Source organism: Pan troglodytes, chromosome 13 (assembly GCF_028858775.2).
Source record: "Pan troglodytes isolate AG18354 chromosome 13, NHGRI_mPanTro3-v2.0_pri, whole genome shotgun sequence".
In the NCBI taxonomy this organism is placed as follows: domain Eukaryota; kingdom Metazoa; phylum Chordata; class Mammalia; order Primates; family Hominidae; genus Pan; species Pan troglodytes.
The window spans coordinates 115,578,625-115,596,526 of NC_072411.2; the positions used below are offsets into that span (position 1 = coordinate 115,578,625).

The 17,902-nt window shown below is 37.2% G+C and overlaps 1 protein-coding gene across 8 annotated transcripts in view; it reads left to right on the plus strand.

The window, feature by feature from the left end:
- Positions 1-17,902, plus strand: part of SPAG16 (sperm associated antigen 16) — a 1,140,172-nt gene that overhangs the window by 52,995 nt on the left and 1,069,275 nt on the right. For all 8 annotated transcript variants that reach the window (XM_001148592.5, XM_054679316.2, XM_016950433.4 and 5 more), the window contains 2 exons: positions 6,672-6,779; positions 16,932-17,049. In XM_001148592.5, the coding sequence (XP_001148592.1) occupies positions 6,672-6,779; positions 16,932-17,049 (226 nt within the window). The remainder of the gene's footprint in view (positions 1-6,671; positions 6,780-16,931; positions 17,050-17,902) is intronic.

The window sequence follows — 17,902 nt, forward strand, 5'->3', positions numbered from 1 at the left end:
TATATAGAATCACAAAAGATCCAGAATAGGCAAAGCTATCCTAAGCAAAGAGAACAAAACCGGAGGAATCACATTACCTGACTTCAAATTATACTACAGAAATATAGTAACCAAAACAACATGGTACTGACATAAAACCAAACACATAGACCAATGGAACAGAATAGAGAACCAGAAACAGAACCACATACCTACAGTGAACACATTTTTGACATAAGTGCCAAGAACATACACTGTGGAAAAGGCAGTCTCTTCAATAAATGGTGCTGGGAAAACTGGATATCCATATGAAGAAGAATCAAACTGGAATACTATGTCTCATCATGTGCAAAAATCAAATCAAAATGAAACTCCTAAGAGAAAACTAAGAGAAACTCTCAATGACATTGGTCTAGGCAGAAATTTCTTGAGTAATACCCTACAAGCACAGGCATCCAAAGAAAATAATGGACAAATGGGATCACATCAAGTTAAAAAGCTTCTGCATAGAAAAGGGAATAATCAACAAAGTGAAGAGACAAACCCATAGAATGGGAGAAAATATTTGCAAACGACTCATCTGATAAGATATTAATAACCAGAATATATAAGAAACTCTATAGGAAAAAAGTCTAATACTCCAATTAAAAAAATGGACAAAAAATTTGAACAGACTTTTCTCTAAAGAAGACATACAAATGGCAAACAGGTATATGAAAAGGTGTTCAGCATCATTGATCATCAGGCAAATATCAATCAAAACTATGATGAGCTGTCATCTCAACCCAGTTAAAATGGCTTTTATCCAAAAGACAGGTAATAATGCTGGCGAGGAGATAGAGAAAAGGGAACCCTTGTACGCTGTTGGTGGGATTGTAAATTAGTACAACCACTGTGAAGAACAGTTCGCAGTTCCTCAAAAATCTAAAAATAGATCTACCATATGATCCAGCAATCTTAACTGCTGGGTATATACCCAAAAGAAAGGAAATCAGTATATCAAAGAGATATCTGCACTCCCATGTTTGTTGCAGCACTGTTCACAATAGCCAGGATTTGAAAGCAACCTAAGTGTCCATCAGCAGATGAATGGATAAAGGAAATGTAGTACATATATGTAATGGAGAACTATTCAACCGTAAAAATGAATGAGATTCTGTCATTTGCAACATGGTGGAACTGAAGGTCGTTATGTTAAGTGAAATAACCCAGGCATGGAAATACAAATTTCACATGTTCTCATTTATCTGTGGAATCTAGAAATCAAAACAATTGAACTAATGGAGATAGAGAGTAGAAGGATGGTTGCCAGAGACTGGGAAGGGTAGTGTGTGTGTGTGGGTGAGGCAGGGATGGTTAATGGGTACAGAAAAAATTAGTTAGAATGAATAAGACCTAGTATTTGTTAGCACAATAGGGTTACTGTAGTCATAACTTAATTGTACATTTAAAAATAACCGAAAGTAAAATTCGATTTTTTGTAACAGGATAAATGCTTGAGGGGATGGATGCTCTATTTTCCATGATTATTACACATGCATGCCTGTTTCAAAATATCTCATATACCCCATGAATATATACATCTACTATGTACCCACAAAAATTTTAAAAAGTAATAATTAAAAATTATATTTTCATTTAGCAATATAGATAAATGGTTAAAACTAGAAGTTTGTAATATTTTGGAAGAGATGAAAGTATGCAAATAACAAGACAATTCAAAAAGGTTGTCACAAACATAATGAACTGTTCCCAAAGAATCTCATAATGAACTTGAGAAAATTACATCCCTATCTACAATCTAAAAATTGGAAGATGGACATGTATTCCTATTTTAAATATAGGCTTTATTGTTGTTGAAATGCAAAACTGTCCTAAATTGCACTATCTTTTTTGTTAAAGTGAGTATATGTAACTGTTACACTAACACTAAAAAATACACTATATATATTTAAAGGAAAATAACCATTAATTTTTGTTTTTACAACAGAGACATCTTGACCAGAAGCAATACAATAACAAATTAGAAAAGATAAAAAGCACTTCATTCAATATCAGTATCTATATTATTTCTCAATTTATGTTGTCAACTTATGTTATTTGTCAAATTATATTCTTGATATACACAAATGGGTTAAAATCAGAAAAGAATAAATTGTTTATCTAATCATTCATGTATTCCTCAGATGATTTTTCAAGACTGAATGTTCGAATCAATAATTTCTTGCACATATAAGATTGTTGGCATGAAAATGAGGTTGAGGTTTAGGTGGAGAAAGTTCACCATGAGTATTGTGAGTCACCTGAACATTGTTTATTTACGTGTAATGAAAACTACAAAATTGGCAGTAAAATAACAGTAGAGGTCATTTTTTAAAAAATAGGGTGTGCTGGGAGGTGGGGAGAAAGAAACTTAGGGGGTGAGAGTAGCCAAGTTTACCAAATAGAAACAGCTCCACTCTGTGGCTCCCACCAAGAAGGATGAAAACAGCAAGTGAATTCTGAATCTTCAATTGAGGTACCAAGCTTTTCTCATTGGGACTGACTAGGTGGTTGGCGCAACCCAGGGAGAGCAAAGAAGAGCATCGAGGGCCCACCCAAGAGCTGTGTGGGCAAAGGAAGCTTTCTCCTCCAGCCAAAGGAGGCGGTGAGGGATTGTGCTACCCCTCCCTGAAAACCTTGCTTTTGTCATGGATCCTTGCAACCTGCGGATCAGGAGTTCCCCTTGCGAGCCCACGCCACCAGGGCCTTGGGTCCCAAGCACAGAACTGTAAAGACATGGCAGCTGCTTGGGTGGCTGGCCGTTTCAGCAGGCACCAAGACACAGGAGTATTTGCATACTCCAGCTCTGGGAACTCCCATGAGGCAGGATATCTGTCCACTCCTGTGGGAAGGGGGCTGAAGCCAGGGGGCCAAGTGGCCTCGCTTCCACAGAACCCCACAAGCTAAAACACACTGGCTTGGAATCCCTGCCAGCCAACGCAGCAGGCCGGAGACTGCCTAAGAAGACTTAATTCCCAGGGCAGGAGGGTTGGCTAGCATTACTGCGGCTCCAGTTGGCCATTGTCCCCTGCTGTAGGTGCCAGTGAGACTGGGTGGTCTGGACTAGGAGCAATTCCCCACAGTGCAGCACAGCAGCTGTGTCAGTTCATGGCTAGACTGCTTCCTTAAGTAGAACCCTGATCCATTTTTTCTCACTGGGTGAGGCCTCTCTGTGGGAATTTCAGCATCCCTAGAAAGGAGTTTATGAACAGAACTTTGATATCCCTGAGAGGAGCCACTAGGAGGGGCAGCTGCGGTATCATGGATCAGTGGTCTTTGTCTTTTCTGCCTGCTGGCTCTGGAGAGTCAGGGGAGCCCAGATGAGGGTGCAGCACACCCGCTCCACCAAGGGGCAGCCAGACTGCTTATTTAAGCAGGTGCCTGATCCCACTCCTGCTGACTAGGTGAGACCTCCCAACAGGAGTCCACAGATAACTCATACGGGAGAATTCCAACTGGCATCAGGTTGGTGCCCCTCTGGGACACAGCTTCCAGAGGAAGGAGCTGGCTTCCATCTGTGCTGGTCTGTAGCCTCTGCTGGTGATACCTCCAGGGGTGGGAGGGACCCAGGCAAATAGGGTCTAGAGTGGACCCCCAGCAAACTGCAACAGCCCTGTAGAAGAGGGGGCCTGACTGCTAAAAGAAAAACAGAAAACAACAACAACATCAATGAAAAGGACCCCACAAAAACCCATCCAAAGGTCAGCAACCTCAAAGATCAAAGGTAGATAAACTCATGACGATGAGAAAGAATCAACACAAAAATCCTGAAAACTCAAAAAGCCAGAGTGCCTCTTCTCCTCCAAATGATTGCAACATGTCTCCAGCAAAGGCACAGAACTGGGCTAAGGCTGAGATGGATGAATTGACAGAAGTAGGCTTCAGAAGATGGGTAATAATGAACTTCACTGAGCTAAAGAATTATGTTCTAACTCATTGCAAAGAAGCTAAGAACCATAATAAAACATTACAGGAGCTGTTTACCAACATAACTAGTATAGAGAGGAATATAAATTACCTGATCAAGCTGAGAAACACAACACAAGAACTTCACAATGCAATAACAAGCATCAATAGCCAAAGAGATGAAGCAGAAGAAAGGGTATCAGAGCTCGAAGACTATCTTGCTGAAATAAGACAGGCAGACAAGAGTAGAGAAAAAAAGAATGAAAAGGAATGAAAAAAACCTCTTGAGAACTGTGTGATTATGTTAAAAAACCAAACCTATGACTGATAGGAGTATCTGAAAGAGACGGAGAGAATGGAACCAAGTTGGAAAACACACTTCAGGATATCATCCAGAACTTCCTCAACCTAGCAAGCCAGGCCAGTGTTCAAATTCAGGAAACCCAGACAACCCCAGTAAGATACTACATGAGAAAATCAAGCAAAAGACACATAATCATCAGATTCTCCAGGGCTGAAATAAAGGAAAAAATGTTAAGGGCAGCCAGAGAGAAAGGCCAGGTCACCTATAAAGGGAAGCCCGTCAGACTAACAGTGGATCTCTGCAGAAACCCTACAAGCCAGAAGATAGTGGGGGCCAATATTCGACATTCTTAAAAGAATTTCCAACCTAGAGTTTCATATCTGGTCAAACTCAGCTTCATAAGTGAAGGAGAAATAAAATCTTTTTCAGACAAGCAAATGCTGAGGGAATTCATCACCACCAGGCCTGCCTTGCAAGCACTCCTGAAGGAAGCACTAAATATGGAAGGGAAAAACCATTACCAGCCACTACAAAAACACACTGAAGTACACAGACCAGTGACAATATGAGGCAACTACGCAAACAAGTCAACAAAATAACCAGCTAGTATCATAGTGACAGGATCAAATTGATACATAAAATATTAACCTTAAATGTAAATGGACTAAATGCCCCAATTAAAAGATGCAGAGTGGCAAGCTGGATAGAGGCAAGATTCATTGGTGTGCTGTATTCAAGAGACCTATCTCACATGCAAAGACACACATAGACTTAATCCCATTACTGGGTATATACCCAAAGGAATATAAATCATTCTGTTACAAAGACACATGCATGTGTATGTTCATTGCAGCACTATTTACGATCACAAAGACATGGAATCAACCCAGATGCCCATCAATGATAGACTGGATAAAGAAAATGTGGCACATATACACCACGAAATACTATGCAGCCATAAGAAGGAATGGGATCATGTCCTTTGTAGCGACATGGATGGAGTTGGAAGCCATTATCCTCAGCAAACTAATGCAGTAACAGAAAACCAAACACTGCATGTTCTCACTTATAAGTGGGAGCTGAACAATCAAAACACATGGACACAGGAAAGGGAACCACAAACACTGGGGGCTGTCAGGGGGTGGAGTATGTGGTTGGGGGAGGTGGAGCATTAGGAAAAATAGCGAACGTATGCTGCGCTTAATACTTAGGTGATGGGTTGATAGGTGCAGTAAACCGCCATGGCACATGTTTACCTATGTAACAAACCTTCACAACTTGCACCTGTGCCCCAGAACTTAAAAAAAAAAAAGAAAAGAAGAAAGAAACTTGGAAGAATGGATCAGAGACCTTGCACCATATGCCTCATGTAATTTGATCTTCATCAAGAAGTCGTTAATCAACATATGCTTCATTGAGAGCCTTACTTTATCTCATAAACATCTTTGGTAGCATCCCATACACTGATCCTCAGTGATTGACTTCTGACACCGCTTAAAGCAGAAATCTGTTCGTGTGCATTTATTTTATGTGAATCAAAATTTTGAAATAATTGTGACCCAGAGAAGTAGATTTCTTCTGTTTCAATCCTAATATGAGGTATCAGTCCATTTTTCAGAATGGAAATGTGACAGTGTCAGTGCTGTAGCACTTTGTCAGTTATCTGAGGCTGAGAACTACTTTTTCATTATAAATTATATTTCACATTATTATATTGAAACTAATATATTATGGAGGTAAGTGAAACATTCTCATTAAATGTTCACATAGAACCTGGGATTAGAAAGAATCCTTTAGCTTGCTTTATGCCAGAGGTTTGCAGAAGATATATCAAGTTGAAAAATTTTTCTGTATTACAGCACTGATATTGAAGACCATTCTCATCAAGCTATGAATTATGTAGTAATCAGATCCACTGATGATATATATTTATTTAATATATACCATGAAATCTTGGTTTTCTAGAATTTATATGCTTTCTTTTCCCAATTATCAGAATTGAATAATCTAGTATATTCTCTTTAACTTTACATTCTAGGAAGTTCAGAGTTAAATTCCATAAAGTCTTTATTTTTAATAATTTTGAATTGTCATGTTTCATATATTTCAATTTTCCAAGCCAAACAGGTTCTCTTTGGAAATAGATGGTTTTTACTTTGGACATGTTCTGGCAGCATACCTTTAATTTTCATTTACTTAGATGAAATGTAGATGAATCATATTTCTGGAACTACAGGTTTTGCCCTTTCATCCTTCACCCGCATACCTAATATGACCTTATACAAATTATGTTTGATGAGAATCTTCGATGAGAATTATAGCAAAATATTTGTTTTCCTATTATCTTTTGAATGGCCCAATACTGGATTTGAACTCAAGCCTAAATAATTTTTCGAAAAAGAATTAGCAGTGATTTATAAAGTTACTATTTTTTTTTCAGCAAAGCTAGAGAAGATTTGCTGAAAATTCAGAAACAACGTGATTTTCATCGAATGCATCACAAGCGAATAGTCCAGGAAAAAAACAAATTAATTAATGACCTCAAAGGGTAAGCTTATACTTGTTGGCATATTTATTAAAGAGTTATTTAATACATGTTAAGTAATTTGATTATGACAAAGTTTTAGACAAAGTTATTAATTCCACAGTTATTGAGCATAAGATGAGTAAGTTGTGACCCTTGCTGTCAAGGGTCTCAGAAAATAATTGTGTGTGTGAAGTGGGAGGAGTTAAGCAGAAATATACTGAAATACACTGCATTGTTGCTTTGCCACCCAAGAGGGCCATCATCCCAATATGACTGGAGTGTGAGAGGGCTCAAGGATTTATTTCCACAGGAATTAAATTTTCAAGTATGAGTAAGAGTAGACAGTGAGAAAGTGGGGTCAGCACAGTGCTCTTTGCAGATAGTACATCCTCTGCAAATGTACCAAGACATGAAAAAACATGTTATGTTCATCAAATTGTGTGCATAGAGAGTAAAGTGCAGCTGTGGTATTGCAGGGGTAGGGGACATATCTCTAAATGACTATGAATTTGTAAGTCTTTTAGAAATTATTTTGAAGGCATTATTGAGATTTACTTTCTCTCCTTCTTTACCTTCCTCCCCTACAAAAACAAGAAAATAAATTTACAATCCTTAAATAAAATTCTATTTTGCTTGCTCTAAGCAGTGCTATCCAACAGAACTTTTTGTGGTGATGTAAATACTCTGTATCTGTACTGTCCAATACAATAGCCCCTAACCATTTATATTTAAAAATATACCATACTTGTTCAAATTCCTAATATGTTTAAAGGGAATACTTTTCACATAAAATTCATCATTTTAGATTACATGTTTTTTTCATATTTCATTATTTCAGGCACCCTGGTAAAGAAGCACACATTACTTTGTAATACAGCTACACTTGGTGTATACTCAGATAGCCTTTATTTCTTCATTTAATCATTAAGAAAAACATCTCCATTTAACAATCTGGATGAATCACTAAAGCTTATTTTATAAAGACCTAAAACAAAACTTCAATGATGCCATCAAGTCACAAAACTGGGTATCAAGTTAATCAGTCAAACACAGTGAATACTTTGCCCGATAGCTGGGCGATTGCATAATAAATCAGCTATAGGATAGAGTGTTTTGATGCCAGGCAAAGTTGGGGTCTGAAATCTCTTATGTCACATTTTACCCAAATACATTAATAGTGTATCCATATTTCCTTTCATTGTAAACCATTAAATGTTTACCTTATTTTTCTGTAAATTTTTCAAGTAGTTTGATAATAAATTTTACAGTATTTCTTTGTTTGTTTGTTGTTTTGTTTTGCTTTTTAGAGTCAGACTCTCTTTCTGTCGCCCATTTTAGAATGCAGTGGTGAGATTAAGGCATCCTGTAGCCCCAACTCCTGGGTTCAAGCAATCCTTCCACCTCAGCCTTCTGAGTAGCTGGGTCTACAGGTGCATGCCACCATACCCAGCTAAATTTTTTTGTTTTAATTTTTTTGTAGTGATGGGGGTCTCACTTTGTTGCTCCGGTTGGTTTTGAACTCCTGGGCACGAGTGATCCTCTCAGATCGGCCTCCCAAAGTGTTGGAATTATAGGCATGAGTGACCAAGCCTGGCCAGTATTTCCCATTTAACACAAGTATCTTATTATGAACGTGCTTATTTTCAGAATTATCTATAGCTAATATTAGACTTGCAACCAGATGAATTATGAAGTACTTATGGACTTTATAAAATAGACACACCCTTTAAAATAGATTAAACAGAGTTTTTCTAGATGTTGTTTCCTTGTTATATTCCAGTGAAATTCTATGTGTTGTTAATTCTTTTAACAGAAGATAGTCAAGCCATATCTCATGAATGAGTTAAATTCCAAAGTTAGTAAAAAAAGGGAAATTTTGCCATCAATATTTTCTTTAAAATTCTTCAACCATCCACAGATTACAGTGTACATAGTTTTGTGTATACAATTCTATATCTGTGTGTTATATGTATTTATGAATATGTAATGTTTATGGAGATTATAGTATGCAGCAAAGTGTATATATATATTACATATATATATATAAACACACACTAAGCTAATCAGAAAGGAGGATAGAACTGCACATACTACCTAAATTTTTATTTTTGTTACTTTTTCTGAGTGTCGTATTAATACACATTAAATGTATATATAATGCAACTGCACTTTAATACTTAATTTCTATTGCTATCATCAATGAGGTATAATGTGATATCCAAATTAATGACGTTTATAAATACTGCTATGAAAATATAGAAAATAAAAAGCTCTGTTTTAATTATTAATGGAATAAAATATTATTCTTTTGGAGGACTTTTGGGGAATTTCTGCTTTGGGCTATGTCATTGTAAATAGTATAGAATTAGCTCTCCAACTGGTACTGGACTAGCTCCCCAAATATAAGGAACTACATGACTGGACAAAATATATGAGGCAGTTTTTTTTTTAAGATGGTGGAAAATTGGCAAAGCAGGACCGTGATGCCTAAGAGAAGACAAACACAAAATGAGCAGGATGATCAACCCACATATCTTCCTGAAGGTACTTTTCAGCCCACAGTTTGACCGGATATAACCCAAGCAGAGCATGGTGGTTTTCAGAGCTGAGGAGGCAGAGATCAGAGTTCAGGGCTGCAGAGGTAGCTGGAACTTGCAGCATGGTGTACACAGAAGGAAGGAGGTACATGAAATGTACCTTAAGAAATATCTGTAATGGTTCTTTTCAGTCTTTGGCCACGTAACTAACTTGTGGAAGTATAGGATGAGAGAACATGAAGCCTGGCAGGAAACAGCACCTGGGAAACTCTGAGCAAAATAGAAATTCCAGAGGTTGCACAGTGCTGGGAGATGCAGGAGTTCTGACCAGCCATAAGGGAAGTAACCTCACTGAATACTCTGAACATTTACTTAATATCCTCCACAAGCCATGCCACAGAAGCAGACCTAGTTGGTCCTAGACAAAGTGTTGCTTTAGACTTTTTCTCCAAAGAGCTTAAAGGTAAGCTTTGAAAAACTCGAGCTGATTCACTGGGAAATTAACTGTCTGTCAGAAAATAACTCTTTAAAGGAAGAAAACAAAATTCAGACAAGTGTATGTCCAACATACAATAAATAAATAAAGTTTATATGTATTGATTTATCTATAGATATATCTAGAAGCAGGAAGACATGTCCTATAATCAGGAAAAAGCAGAAACAGACACAGAGAAAAGAAAATTACAGAATTAGCAGACAGGGACTTTACAACAGTTATTATGAAATGCTTAGAGTTTTAAAGAAAATGGTGACTGTAAGGAGTGATAAACAGAATTAAACTGAAATTTGAGAACTGAAAAAAACATAATAAGCAAATGAAAAATTTACTAATAGGTCTTAGAAGATTGGACATTGCCAATGGAAAGATCAATGAACATGAAGACAGGAAGATGGAAAATGATCCAACTGGTGCACAAAGAGAAAAAAGCTGAAAAGAAATGAGCAGGGACTCAAAGAAAAAAAGACTGAAAAAACATAAATAGAACCTCTGGAGCAATATTAAATAGTCCATCATAGGTGTGTATTTGAAATCCAAGAAGAGGCTGGGCATAACCTTCCCCATTCTGCTAGCTTATTCCAATTGTTAAGTATACAAATTCAAATTATTTACTCAGGAAGACTGGAGTTGATCACTGGGTGCTTACATGAACCAAATATGCTGTGAGCAGACTTTAGCCAGGACCGTACTTATTTTCTGTTCCCCTGTAGACTCCCATTCTAACAGAGGGGTCATGATTCTGCTTTAGGTTTCTGAATTTGAATGACAACTTCTTAAAATATCTTTCCCCAGTAAATAGTCACTCAATTAAATAGCCAGGGGTAATTTGCGGAAAAATTGAGGCTATTTATAACAGTATATAATTGCTATGGTGTTACGGAGTGCTTCCTCTACTGTCTGCCAGGGTAGCTCCAGCATTTCCACTTCACACTGTTGGCAATCTTTTTCCAAGTTTTGAAGGACCACCCTAGAAGTGAATCAACCTTATTCACTGGAGTTTTGTTTTTTTTTTTATTTTAAGTTTTAGGGTACATGTGCACAATGTGCAGGTTTGTTACATATGTATACATGTGCCATGTTGGTGTGCTGCACCCATTAACTCATCAGTTAACATTAGGTATATCTCCTAATGCTATCCCTCTCCACTTCCCACACCACACAACAGTCCCCGGTGTGTGATGTTCCCCTTCCTGTGTCCGTGTGTTCTCATTGTTCAGTTCCCACCTATGAGTCAGAACATGCGGTGTTTGGTTTTTTGTCCTTGCGATAGTTTGCTGAGGATGATGGTTTCCAGCTTCATCCATGTCCCTACAGAGGACATGAACTCATCATTTTTTATGGCTGCATAGTATTCCATGGTGTATATGTGCCACATTTTCTTAATCCAGTCAATCATTGTTGGACATTTGGGTTGGTTCCAAGTCTTTGCTATTGTGAATAGTGCCACAATGAACATACGTGTGCATGTGTCTTTATAGCAGCATGATTTATAATCCTCTGGGTATATACCCAGTAATGGGATGGCTGGGTCAAATGGTATTTCTAGTTCTAGATCCCTGAGGAATCACCACACTGACTTCCACAATGGTTGAACTAGTTTACAGTCCCATCAACAGTGTAAAAGTGTTCCTATTTCTCCACATCCTCTCCAGCACCTGTTGTTTCCTGACTTTTTAATGATCGCCATTGTAACTGGTGTGAGATGGTATCTCATTGTGGTTTGATTTGCATTTCTCTGATGGCCAGTGTGATGAGCATTTTTTCATGTGTCTGTTGGCTGCATAAATGTCTTCTTTTGAGAAGTGTCTCTTCATATCCTTCGCCCACTTGTTGATGGGGTTGTTTTTTTCTTGTAAATTGGTTTGAGTTCTTTGTAGATTCTGGATATTAGCCCTTTGTCAGATGAGTAGATTGCAAAAATTTTCTCCCATTCTGTGGGTTGCCTGTTCACTCTGACGGTAGTTTCTTTTGCTGTGCAGAAGCTCTTCAGTTTAATTAGATCCAATTTGTCAATTTTGGCTTTTGTTGCCATTGCATTTGGTGTTTTAGACATGAAGTCCTTGCCCATGCCTGTGTCCTGAATGGTATTGCCTAGGTTTTCTTCTAGGGTTTTTATGGTTTTAGGTCTAACATTTAAGTCTTTAATCCATCTTGAATTAATTTTTGTATAAGGTGTGAGGAAGGGATCCAGTTTCAGCTTTCTACATATGGCTAGCCAGTTTTCCCAGCACCACTTATTAAATAGGGAATCCTTTCCCCATTGCTTGTTTTTGTCAGGTTTGTCAAAGATCAGATAGTTGTAGATATGTGGCATTATTTCTGAGGGCTCTGTTCTGTTCCATTGGTCTATATCTCTGTTTTGGTACCAGTACCATGCTGTTTTGGTTACTGTAGCCTTGTAGTATAGTTTGAAGTCAGGTAGCATGATGCCTCCAGCTTTGTTCTTTTTGCTTAGGATTGACTTGGCAATTTGGGCTCTTTTTTGGATCCATATGAACTTTAAAGTAGTTTTTTCCAGTTCTGTGAAGAAAGTCATGGGTAGCTTGATGGGGATGGCATTGAATCTATAAATTACCTTGGGCAGTATGGCCATTTTCACGATATTGATTCTTCCTACCCATGAGCATGGAATGTTCTTCCATTTGTTTGTATCCTCTTTTATTTCATTGAGCAGTGGTTTGTAGTTCTCCTTGAAGAGGTCCTTCACATCCCTTGTAAGTTGGATTCCTAGGTATTTTATTCTCTTTGAAGCAATTGTGAATGGGAGTTCACTCATGATTTGGCTCTCTGTTTGTCTGTTATTGGTGTATAAGAATGGTTGTGATTTTTGCACATTGATTTTGTATCCTGAGACTTTGCTGAAGTTGCCTATCAGCTTAAGGAGATTTTGGGCTGAGACAATGGGGTTTTCTAGATATACAATCATGTCATCTGCAAGCAGGGACAATTTGACTTCCTCTTTTCCTAATTGAATACGCTTTATTTCCTTCTCCTGCCTGATTGCCCTGGCCAGAACTTCCAACACCGTGCTGAATAGGAGTGATGAGGCAGGACATCCCTGTCTTGTGCCAGTTTTCAAAGGGAATGCTTCCAGTTTTTGCCCATTCAGTATGATATTGGCTGTGGGTTTGTCATAGATAGCTCTTATTATTTTGAGATATGTCCCATTAATACCTCATTTATTGAGAGTTTTTAGCATGAAGGTTTTTCAGTTTTGTCAAAGGCCTTTTCTGCTCTAATGAGATAATCCTATTTTTTTGTCATTGGCTCTGTTTATATGCTGGATGACGTTTATTGATTTGCATATCTTGAACCAGCCTTGCATCCCAGGGATGAAGCCCACTTGATCATGATGGATAAGCTTTCTGATGTGCTGCTGGATTCGCTTTGCCAGTATTTTATTGAGGATTTTTGCATCGATATTCATCAGGGATATTGGTCTAAAATTCTCTTTTTTTTGTTGTGTCTCTGCCAGGCTTTGGTATCAGGATGATGCTGTCCTCATAAAATGAGTTAGGAAGGTATTCCTTATTTTTCTATTGATTGGAATAGTTTTAGAAGGAATGGTACCAGCTCCTCCTTGTACCTCTGGTAGAATTCGGCTGTGAATCCTTCTGGTCCTGGACTTTTTTTGGTTGGTAAGCTATTAATTATTGCCTCAATTTCAGAGCCTGTGATTGGTCTATTCAGAGATTCAACTTCTTAGTGGTTTAGTCTTGGGAGGGTGTATATGTCGAGGAATTTATCCATTTCTTCTAGATTTTCTAGTTTATTTGCATAGAGGTGTTTATAGTATTCTCTGATGGTAGTTTGTATTTTTGTGGGATCGATGGTGATATCCCATTTATCATTTTTTATTGTGTCTATTTGATTCTTCTCTCTTTTCTTCTTTATTAGTCTTGCTAGTGGTCTCTCAATTCTGTTGATCTTTTCAAAAAATCAGCTCCTGGATTCATTGATATTTTGAAGGGTTTTTTGTGTCTCTATTTCCTTCAGTTCTGCTCTGATCTTAGTTATTTCTTGCCTTCTGCCAGCTTTTGAATGTGTTTGCTCTTGCTTCTCTTGTTCTTTTAATTGTGATGTTAGGGTGTCAATTTTAGATCTTTCCTGCTTTCTCTTGTGGGCATTTAGTGCTATAAATTTCCCTCTACACACTGCTTTAAATGTGTCCCAGAGATTCTGGTATGTTGTATCTTTGTTCTCATTGGTTTCAAAGAACATCTTTATTTCTGCCTTCATTTCGTTATGTACCCAGTAGTCATTCAGGAGCAGGTTCTTCAGTTTCCATGTAGTTGAGCGGTTTTCAGTGAGTTTCTTAATGCTGAGTTCTAGTTTGACTGCACTGTGGTCTGAGAGATAGTTTGTTATAATTTCTGTTCTTTTACATTTGCTGAGGAGTGCTTTACTTCCAACTGTGTGGTCAATTTTGGAATAAGTACAGTGTGTTGCTGAAAAGAATGTATATTCTGTTGATTTGGGGTGGAGAGTTCTGTAGATGTCTATTAGGTCCGCTTGGTGCAGAGCTGAGTTCAATTCCTGGATATCCTTGTTAACTTTCTGTCTCGTTGATCTGTCTAATGTTGACAGTGGGGTGTTAAAGTCTCCCATTATGATTGTGTGGGAGTCTACGTCTCTTTGTAGGTCTCTAAGGACTTGCTTTAAGAATCTGGGTGCTCCTGTATTGGGTGCATATATATTTAGGATAGTTAGCTCTTGTTGAATTGATCCCTTTATCATTATGTAATGGCCTTCTTTGTCTCTTCTGATCTTTGTTGGTTTAAAGTCTGTTTTATCAGAGACTAGGATTGCAACCCCTGCTTTTTTTTTGTTTTGCTTGGTAGATCTTCCTCCATCCCTTGATTTTGAGCCTATGTGTGTCTCTGCATGTGAGATGGGTTTCCGGAATGCAACACAATGATGGGTCTTGACTCCTTATCCAGTTTGCCAGTCTGTGTCTTTTAACGGGAGCATTTAGCCCATTTACATTTAAGGTTAATATTCTTATGTGTGAATTTGATCCTGTCATTGTGATGTTAGCTGTTTATTTTGCTCGTTAGTTGATGCAGTTTCTTCCTAGCCTCGATGGTCTTTACAATTTGGCATGTTTTTGCAGTGGCTGGTACCGGTTGTTCCTTTTCATGTTTAGTGCTTCCTTCAGGAGCTCTTTTAGGGCAGGCCTGGTCATTACAAAATCTCTCAGCATTTGCTTGTCTGTAAAGGATTTTATTTCTCCTTCACTTATGAAGCTTAATTTGGCTGGATATGAAATTCTGGGTTGAAAATTCTTTTCTTTCAGAATGTTGAATATTGGCCCCCACTCTCTTCTGGCTGGTAGAGTTTCTGCCAAGAGATCAGCTGTTAGTCTGATGGGCTTCCCTTTGTGACTAACCCGACCTTTCTCTCTGGCTGCCCTTAACATTTTTTCCTTCATTTCAACTTTGGTGAATCTGACAATTATGTGTCTTGGAGTTGCTCTTCTCGAGGAGTATCTTTGTGGCATTCTCTGTATTTCCTTCTACTTTGCTCTTTCCAGTGCACATGGAATTGTCACTAAAATAGATCGTATACTGAGCCATAAAACAAGTCTCTATATGTTTCAAAGGATTGATGTCATACATAGAATGTTTTCTGACCACAACCAAATAAAATTAGAAATCAATTTTTAAAAATCTCAGGGGATTTCTCAAATATTTGGAAATTAAGTAGTATACTTTGAATAATCCATGAGGCAAAGAAGAAAATTATAGAATATTTTGAACTGAATGATTAAAAATGCAGTATATTGAAATGCAGCCAATGCAGCTTAAATTGAAATTGATGGCTTTAAATGCTTATTTTAGAAAATAAAGTTTTAAAACCAATGATGTCATCTTAGAAGCTTAAAAAGAGCAAATTACAACCAAGAAACATGAAGAAATGAAAAATAAGAGCTGAAATCAATAAAATAGCAAATGGACAAACAAAAAATCAACAAAGTCAGATGTTGGTTAATGGAAAATGTAATAAAACTGACGAATTTGATAATAAGATGGATAAACTCTTAATAGACTGATATCACCAGAGGCTGGCAATAATGTAGAGCATCCAGGACTGTCATATAGGGTTGTTGGAAGTATAAATTATAACCCAGCAATTAAACTCCTGGGTATTTATCTAAAATAAATGAAGATATATGACCAAAAATATTACATGACTTATATAAAAATGTTTAAAGAGGCCTTATTCATGATAGCCCAAACTAAAATCCACTCAAGTTTTCATCAGCAAAATATTGGATAACCGCATTGTGGAATATACATACATACAAGGGAATACTACTCACAGTAAAAAGGAGTGAAGTATTGCTGTGTAAAGTAATATGGAATAATCTAAAGAAACATTATACTGAGTGAAATAAACTAGTTAAAAAAGAGAACATGTTATATGATACCAAATAAATGAAGTTCTAGAATTTTCTGGGGTGTTAGACATGCTTCATATTTTGATAATGTATACTACTTGGGTGTGCATTTCTCAAAACTCTGAACTGTAACGCTTAAGACCTGTATGTTTTATCTATGTAAATTACACTTCAATAAAAAGATTTTGAGGTCATTTTCAAATAAAACAGATTTTTTAAAGGTATATTATATACTAGGCTGAATTATTCCTTCTGTTTAGATATCAAAATGTTTTTATACTTAATTTTTAAAATACAAGATTAGCCAAACTTGTTTTAAAGACTATCCTTTAGTTTATTTTGATGTGAATGACACTCCCTGTTTAATCATCTATTATTTGTGGCCCTTGTCTTTCTGATAGTTATTTCCAAATTGACAAAAGGAATTGCATTTTTAAAAATTTCATGGGTAGCAGCAATCTTCTGAGTACATACTTGGACACAGCAAAAGGTGCTAGTAGGAAATAGAGAACTAGTTAAGACATGTGATTTGCTCCCTCACTGCACCCTCCACCCTCAAGTTGCAGTGAAGTTGTATGCTTTTTGTGCCTCTTGGCTGTAGTGTGTTGACCTTTATATGATTATTCATTTTTATTTCACAGCAAAAAAGAAAAAGAAAAAAAGGTTTTGATGTTAGATGGAAATTACTGATTTAACTCAATAACCCCTTAAGATGCTATTGACTTTATTTTTTATAGGTTGAAGTTACATTATGCGTCTTATGAACCGACTATAAGGGTGTTACATGAGAAACACCACACTTTACTGAAGGAGAAAATGCTGACCTCCTTGGAAAGAGACAAAGTAGTTGGGCAGGTAAAGATATAGTCAAAGCTAACTTAAAATGATCTTTTAATCATTTTTTTAATAATACAAGTAGAAATACTGATTTTGTTTCTGAGATTAATTTTAAAACATTTTCAACCAACTTTCATGTAAAAGAGATCCATTTGGAAACATTCAGAAAAAGTATTTCTCCATTTAACTACCTATAAAGATTATTATAAAATTAGGCCAGGGGCGGTGGCTCATGCCTGTAATCCCAGCACTTTGGGAGACCAAGGTAGGTGGATCATTTGAGGCCAGGAGTTTGAGACCAGCCTGGCCGATATGGTCAAACCCTGTCTCTACTAAAAATACAAAAAAAACCCCAAAAAACAAATAGCCGGGTGTGGTGGCACAGGCCTGTAATCCCTGCTACGTGGGAGGCTGAGGCATGAGAATCATTTGAACCCGGGAGTGGAGGTTGCAGTGAGCCGAGATGGCCCCATACCACTGCACTCTAGCCTAGGCAACAGAGTGAGACAGTGTCTCAAAAAAATTAAATTAAATATCATTTAATTGAGACATAAATTTATAGCAGATTATTAAATTGTAGTTAGAAGAAAAAACTTAGCCATTGTGGTCAAACTTGGGTTTAAATGCCAGCTTTGACAGCTGTAAACATTAACCTTAGGAGAGTCATTTAAACAAATTGGAGCTCAGATTTCTCATATATAAAATGTAGCTGCAAAGACCAAAGACATACCATTTAAGATTGCTGTGAAACTTATATGAGATATTTTAATAAATAAAAACTCCCTCATAGGTACTGACTCAAGTTTTTGGTTATTTTTGCTAATGCTTGACATCCTTTTAGGGTTTTTGTATAGGCTTAGGCCTAGGGTAG